Genomic DNA, 7962 nt, shown 5'->3' with positions numbered 1-7962 from the left:
ATTTATGATTGTCTGCTGTGTTGATCTATAAGTTGACCTCTTTTATACGTCTTCTTAACTAAAACACATTGAACAAAGAAATACTCGGCGCTCTCTGATATCTAAATCTTCCGCATAAACTGAGTTAAAAAGAATATGTTCCATGAGCTGACCTATTTATGAAAACTGACCTTAGACTTACTTGATTAAACCTTGAAATATTTAAAGTAAAACTAAGTCAGTAGCTCAACCCTTACGGGGGAGTATCTTGAGTAATATAAGGTCAACTATCATGGGGGAGCTCAACACTGAGTTCTTCACTGAATATTTTTGCCAACATCAAAATGGGGGAGTTTGTTGAAACGCCTTTCCACATGATTTTGATTTGACAAAATTATTTAAGTAAATGATAAAAAATATTCTAACACATTAAATTTAAATGCTTTGATTTATTCACACTAATGTGTGTGTTTAATGTTGAGTTTATTAATTTATAAGACATCAAGATAAAAAGCCTAAAGGCCCACAAGTGTAAGTCAAGCCCAAGTCAACAGATCAAGACCTCACGGCCCAAGAAGATAAAACGCAGTCGTATTAAGTGAAATGACGACTCAGCATGAAGAAGGATCGAGAAGCCTTCTAACAAAAGCTTCAAGAGGAAGCTGCTGAGTTAAGCGACAATGCAGTCAGGTCAGCGGCAGAACAGAACCAACCTATAGACAAAGTATTTCTACTTTGGGTAAAGTTCAGAAGGCGCATGAAGCTGTCTGGAAGACTTTGCCGTAAATGTCGAAACATTCTGTTATCTGATGAAAAGTTGCTGAGCACTGCCGTAGACAGAAGATGCAAGAATCTCATTGGCCAACGACACTGAGCACGTCCTGAGTGACAACGACAAGAAGCCGTTAGCCTCCAACGGTTATTTCGAAATTCGAAATTACCGGTGCTTGAAGTGTCACTATATAAAGGCCTCTCAATTGCTTCATTCGATGCAGATCTTCAATTAGTCGAAACGCTGACCAAATTCATACTTGAAGTTCTGTGAGAAAAGCAAAGCAAAATCTTACACCAATTTCCAATCATTGTGTAAAAGTCTAGAGTGATTTCATTCATCTAAAGTGTCTTAGCAATTGTTGTTTAGGACAAACACTTTATCATTTCTAGAAGAATAGAAAGGAGAAGCTGAGTACTCGGTTATAGTACTCAGCGGTAGTTATAGGAGTGAGTAGAGGAATAGAGGAAGGTACTCTTGTATACTCAGCTTCTATTGTAAAAGGTTTCGTGCTCTACCTTTAAAGAGCTCAGTAGAGAATTCAAAAAGCTCGGAACGCGTTCCGGGGACTGGACGTAGGCGGAGAGGCCGAACTAAGATATGTCTGCTGAGTAACATATTTCTAACCCTTAAACTCCTTTATATATTGCTTGCTATAAAACTGACTAAGTAACGAACTCACGCTGAGTTGAGTGCACTAAGAAGCTGAGTTCAGGAATAGACTCAAAGTGCTATCTCCTGACTCACAGAAAGAAACAGTCTTAGTCACCAGTTGACTAAGCTTGTGTCTTAAAACTACTTAGAGCCGCTGTGTAAACCTTTTCTTAAGAAAAGAAGTCAGCCTTAACGGACAAAATTTTAATTAGTTCCTATCCCCCCCTTGGAACTAACCTTGTCACGTTTTACGGGACCAAGAATTGTTGCCGTTATAAACGTTAAATAAGATCTTTCACGCGCTTGGTTTTCTTTATACAACACGCTAGCGATATGTCTACAAAATATAAAAAGGACGGCCCGATCGCACTACGCGTCCTTGCTGAGCGAGGGTCCGGGGAAGGGTCCCACCACAAGGATGTACTAGGGGCAAGCCTTCCCCTGCCAATTTATTTGGCAAGAGCCCGCTCCTAAGACTCGAACCCGTGACCTCTTGGTCATACGAAATATGTCTACAAAATATGTTATCATTAATTTCTTGTATAGACGATTCAATTTACACATTTGTGATAAGTAAATATGAAAGTTCAGGGAGCCAAGAAAAATAAACATGCTAAGTTTGATGATGTAATTATATATTAAGTGATTTTATTTTGGTAGATTATTTATTTATTTATTTTTTTTGTAGGAAAAGGAAAGAAGGAAAAAACAAAACGCCAAAAAAATTAACCTGGGATTAGCGTGGGAAAGCTAACCCCAACACGATCATCAGAAAGCATAGAAAAAAGGAAGTCCGGGGCGACAAGAAAATGAAGACTCCTAACATTCTCACATTGCCTTCCACAGCAAGACGGTCAACAACCCTGTTTTGTTCCCTATAGACATGACCAAAGTTGATGATATCGAAAGAGAACATAATCTTTTGATCCTTTTATTAGATTTTGGCTGCTCAAACATGAAGCTTTATTCTTAATTATTTATTTATTTAAAAGAGCGTAATAATTTTTTTTGAGAAATTACTTTATTTATTTATTTTTATTGTTATTTTCCTTTCTCGTATAGAATCCGTACGGAATCTTGTAAATTTATGCGAACCCAATTTGACGTAGCTAGGGCTTCCAATCCGATGGCATAGAACCGAACTAAATAAGGCTTCGTAATCTAACGGTCACAATGTTACCGCTAAACCATAAAATCTCAAACCCTAGTAACAACTTTGTCCTCCTCTTCATCTCCTGCTTCCGCAACTCATTGCTCAACTTTTGAGAGCAGGAGAACACCGCAAAACCCTCTACTTTTACCTTCTCATTGAATCCATTTACAACACAATGCCATCCATGGCTATCGATAACAATTTCTCTGATTCTAAAAAGGAGAAGAAGATGAAGAAGAAAATTGTTTTAGAAACCTCAGAGCCTGATTCTATTACTCCCAGCAAGAAGAAGATTTTGACCGCCGCCGAGTCTGAAGAGAAACAGAAGAAAAGGGAGAAGAAAAAGCGAAAATCTGTAGACTCTGAGGTTGAAGATGGGGAAAAGAGTGAGACGAGCTCTGAGCTAGTTGAGCCGACGAATTTGATGTCTGAAAAGTCCAAGAAAAAGAATAAGAAGGCAAAAGTTGTTGAGGAAAATAGTGAGGAAGAGGTAGCGAAGGCCGATGATCCCTACGCGGTCTCCAATTTTCGCATATCGGAATCTCTGAAGGAGAAGCTGAAGTCCAAAGGTATAGAGTCTTTGTTTGCGATTCAAGCAGGGACCTTCAATGATATTCTTGACGGTTGTGACCTGGTTGGCCGAGCAAGGACTGGTCAGGTATGATTTCGTTTGATGAATGAAGAAAATGACTTGTTTAAATTTCTTCGGATCAAGTTTGATCGGTTGCTTTGTTTTCAATTCGCGACATTATTATGATCATTACAATGGCTTTTCACTTTAAATCGTGCAGGGTAAAACGCTGGCTTTTGTGTTGCCTATTTTGGAGTCTCTAACAAATGGGCCCGCAAAAGCATCAAGAAAGACAGGTTATGGAAGACCTCCAAGCGTTTTGGTTCTTCTACCAACCAGGGAATTGGCCAATCAGGTACTATAGCGGGGAACTTAATAAACATCATTCTTTCATTGAATCCTCATTACTTATGTTTATTACTTTTTATGCCAGGTATATGATGACTTCAAAGTTTATGGTGAGTCATTGGGCTTGACATCTTGCGCTTTATATGGAGGAGCTCCATACCATTCTCAAGAGAATAGCTTAAAGAGAGGGGTGGATATAGTTGTTGGAACACCAGGCCGCATAAAGGTGTCAATTTGTTATAATATTACCTGGAGTTTCCTCAGTAAATTTGTGAATTCCTTTAGATTTTTCATTGTTTGATGTTTGTTGATTTTTATAACAACTTTTTTTGTTAACTCTGTGTAGGATCACATAGAGAGGGGCAACATTGAATTGAGCTTTCTGAAGTTTCGGGTCCTTGATGAGGCTGATGAAATGTTGAGGATGGGCTTTGTTGAAGATGTCGAACTTATTCTTGGTATGTAGCTCTAGAAAATGTCATGGGCACTGCTGGGTCTTCAAATAGTGTCAATAGGATTCAGTTGTTATTTGTTTAGAACTGCCATAAAGTGAATCACCAGGTTGGAATATAATATATTATAAATAGGGCATAGATAAAATGCAGGTGGTGTGATAAATTACAGATACCAAAAGACATGTAATATTTATTTTAATTTCTCTCAAATTATTAGTACTATTGAGTGAGATGTTGAAAGAATTACCATTTGAGTGTGTTCTGGATATTATTTTCTGTGCTCCACTCTATTGATAACCTCATAAGCTTGAAACATCTTGTTACCTAGCTGCCACTAAATGATAGTACTATTGGCTAAGCTCTAGCCTGTGCATAATCTTTCTTATGCAATTTGAGTATGGAGTTTTAAGAATTTCTTCTTGTTTGTTTTGCAGGAAAAGTTGAGGACGTGACCAAGGTCCAGACACTTCTGTTCAGTGCCACCTTGCCCAGCTGGGTGAAAAATGTTCGTCTCTTAGTGATGATGTGGCTCATATATTTTCTAAATGAAATTCTGGAATCACCTCTGAGTGATTTGTGTATGGATATCTTGCAATTCCCTTTTCAAGTGACCTATCTAACTATTGGTTTTGGTTTGCTTTGCCAGATTTCTACTAGGTTTCTTAAAGCATATAAGAAAACCATAGATCTTGTTGGTAATGAGAAAATGAAGGCTAGTACCAGTGTTAGGCATATTGTTCTTCCCTGTTCTATTTCAGCAATTCCTCAGATTATTCCTGATGTCATTCGTTGTTATAGCAGGTTTGTTGTTGTATCTTGCCTTTTCATTTATATGTTATGTTCCTATGAATTTTTTTTGTTTTGTTGGAGAAATTTGCTGACTAATTTCTATGTATTGGATTTTGATTCAGTGGTGGGCGTACAATTATTTTCACTGAAAAAAGGGAATCTGCAAATGAACTTGCTGGGTTGTTGCATGGAGCACGTGCTTTGCACGGGGATATACAACAGTCTCAACGCGAGGTATTGTATATTTTCAATGTTCTAATACATATTCATCTTCTTGATATGTGCCCATCAGCACAATGTGGCTAATTATTTAGTGTTGGGATTTTTTATTTTTTTCTTTATACAATAAAATGTATCTTGTTGTCAGTAATCTGTCCTCTTCACTCCATTCCCCATAGTTAGTATTAGTAATTTGTTTTCTAAGTTCAAGTCCGCTAGTTGTGAAATGACACTAAGAAGCAGCCTCACATGACTTTTGAGATTATCTTGTGCATATTTCTTTAAATATGGAGGACAAATTCAGTCAAAAAAGGAGAAGATGATATCAATTAACATTTGCCAGTTCATATCTATTTTCTTGACTAAGTTGAGATCTAATGCTTACAGGTTACTCTTGCTGGGTTCAGATCAGGCAAGTTCTTGACATTGGTAGCCACCAATGTGGCTGCCAGGGGATTGGATATTAATGATGTGCAATTAATCATCCAGGTATGGGTCTCATTCTGTTTTTATTTATGTAGCTGTTAAAAACCTTTTCATTTTAGCAAATTCTCTTACACGAGTTGCATATTTTAGTGTGAACCCCCGCGTGATGTTGAAGCTTACATACATCGATCTGGACGCACGGGAAGAGCAGGTAAATATGGGTTTATTTAAGTACTTCATTTGAAGTTGTGGGTTCACTGACATGCTGAGAACAATTATTACTTCTACTAGGAAATACTGGGGTTGCTGTAATGCTTTATGATCCGAGAAGGTCCAACGTAGCTAAGATTGAGAGAGAGGCTGGTATGAAATTTGAGCACATCACTGCCCCTCAGCCTGCTGATATTGCTAAAGCTGTTGGTGCTGCAGCAGCAGAAAAAATAATTCAGGTTTCCGACAGGTATACTTAATGTTAGAACTAACAAATGCATGATTGTGTTTTGAAGTTTTACTAGAGATATTGAAATGTGGCAAATATTGCAGTGTGGTTCCAGCATTCAAATCTGCAGCAGAGGAATTGTTGAATAACTCAGGTTTTTCAGCAGTGGATCTACTTGCAAAAGCACTTGCCAAGACAGCTGTGAGTCTCCATCTTATCTTTTATATTAAAATTAATTTGAATGTTTAACCTTGTGTTCCTTTTGTTTTAGTAGTCTTGAGAAAAACTTTGATTATACTATTTGATACATACGCAGGGCTACACTGAGATAAAGAGTAGATCACTTCTAACATCTATGGAAAACCATGTCACTTTACTCCTTGAAGCGGGGAAGCCCATCTATTCACCATCGTGAGTGCTTGAAACTTCATTTGAGCATGCTGCCATTTATTCAAAAGTTATCAAATATTACATCAGAAAATAAGATAATTATACGCAAGTGAATATTATGTAGAGAACTGAAATTTGAAGATTGAGGCATCTTAATGCCACTTTTTGCTTACCATATTTGTTTTTGACTTCTATCTATTTCATGAAATTTCTCAGATTTGCTTATGGTGTCTTGAGGAGATTCATGCCCGAGGATAAGGTTGAGGCAGTAAAGGGTATGGCACTCACATCTGATGGGAATGGTGCAGTTTTTGATGTCGCTGCAGCAGATCTGGACTTGTATCTTGCTGGTAATGTTAATTTCAAGGACAGATAGTTGAATTTTCTGAAGCAAAATATTTTGATCAACTTTTTTTTTTTCCGTGTGTTCCTAAAATGTCTTCATCTTGTTTCAGTCCTGATTTCTATTAGATTGCTTAAATTTGTGTATTCGTCCTCGTGCTGCAGGTCAGGAAAATGCAGCTAATGTGCGGTTAGAGGTGGTAGAAACTTTGCCTCCTTTGCAAGAAAAAGAACAATCAAGGGGAAGATTTGGTGGTGGTGGCTCCTCAGGAAGAGGTAGGAACGGCGGCGGTAGATTTGGGAGCGGAGGTGGCAGGGGCGGTTGGGGATCTAATAGAAGAAATGATAGGTTTTCAGGTGGTGGAAACAAATGGTGAAAACTAAACCTTAATCATGACGTCATGATCTTCCCCAATTGATAATAACGTTGGTTAAGTATATGATGAAACATCTTTTGACGATGAAGAAAATATGCTAGTTTAGAGAGTGGAGAATTTACAGTCTATATATGCTGATTCTTTCTTTCTTTTTCTTTCTCAATGTTTTTGTTTGTTTTTTTGTTTAGTTTTGATCCTCCGTTTCTTAAATTTACTGGTTATGTAATGTTTAGTTAATTTTATGGGAGATGTCTCCCCATTTTTGCTGAACTATGCTGAATGTAAGATCCTTATCCAAAATTATGTGAGAAAATATATATTGTATTTTTGCGGGCGTTACATTGAGCAGTAACTCTATAACTTTGACAATCATTTGTATAAAGTGGGTGTTTTGAGGAGGAGAAAAATGACAGGACATAAGGTAGAATACATCCCCCTGGGCCGCCTCTGATAGCAGCTCTGGGGTTATGAAATTTTCAGCCCTGCTTGCTTCCATTATGTTCGGAGAGATGAAAGATGTATTTGAACAAAAAGAATGATTTTTAAGAGAGAGAACAGGGAGAGGAACCTTGGAGAATATGTTGTCTTTCTGAAATTTTTTGCTTTCAAAATTAGGGGTTGTAATGGAGAGAACGAGATGTATTTTGCTTTTCTTAAAATTTACAGGGATTTAGGAGAATGTGTTCTCCATCATGTTCTTAAAATCTAAGGGGGATGGAGTATGCCATTAGAAGTTAGGTGATTTTTTTTTTATTATTGCAAGTCTTTAATGCATTGAGTAATTACATTTGACCACTTTAGGGATAAGGTAAAAAAAAAAAGACATATCTGGACGTAGGTTCCATTGTATAAAATAATATTATTTTAGTTTTAATGTTCGTAAAATAATATCAAATTAGCTTTGAGTAACGATTTTTGAGGTGAAATGCATATTATTATAATATCATTTTAGTTTTAATGTTTGTAAAATAATATCAATTTAGCTTTGAGTAACGAAATTTGAGGTTAGATTGATTTTATTTTATAAAAGTTGAGTTGTCAAGTTTTG

The 7962-nt window shown here is 37.0% G+C and overlaps 1 protein-coding gene across 1 annotated transcript; it reads left to right on the top strand.

Moving 5' to 3' along the window:
- Nucleotides 1-2606: 2606 nt before the first annotated feature.
- Nucleotides 2607-7253, top strand: LOC136226295 (DEAD-box ATP-dependent RNA helicase 7). The gene is made up of 14 exons (XM_066014689.1): nt 2607-3216; nt 3350-3484; nt 3563-3703; nt 3824-3935; nt 4367-4437; nt 4579-4733; nt 4844-4955; nt 5328-5429; nt 5517-5577; nt 5658-5826; nt 5910-6006; nt 6122-6216; nt 6412-6545; nt 6703-7253. Exons 1-14 carry the CDS (start codon nt 2734-2736, stop codon nt 6912-6914), a joined length of 2079 nt encoding a protein of 692 aa, XP_065870761.1. The 5' UTR covers nt 2607-2733; the 3' UTR covers nt 6915-7253.
- The last annotated feature ends 709 nt before the right edge of the window (nt 7254-7962 follow it).

This window comes from Euphorbia lathyris, chromosome 1 (genome assembly GCF_963576675.1).
Source record: "Euphorbia lathyris chromosome 1, ddEupLath1.1, whole genome shotgun sequence".
Lineage (NCBI taxonomy): Eukaryota > Viridiplantae > Streptophyta > Magnoliopsida > Malpighiales > Euphorbiaceae > Euphorbia > Euphorbia lathyris.
The sequence above is the reverse complement of the archived record's forward strand: the minus strand, read 5'-3'. Positions and strand labels throughout refer to the sequence as shown.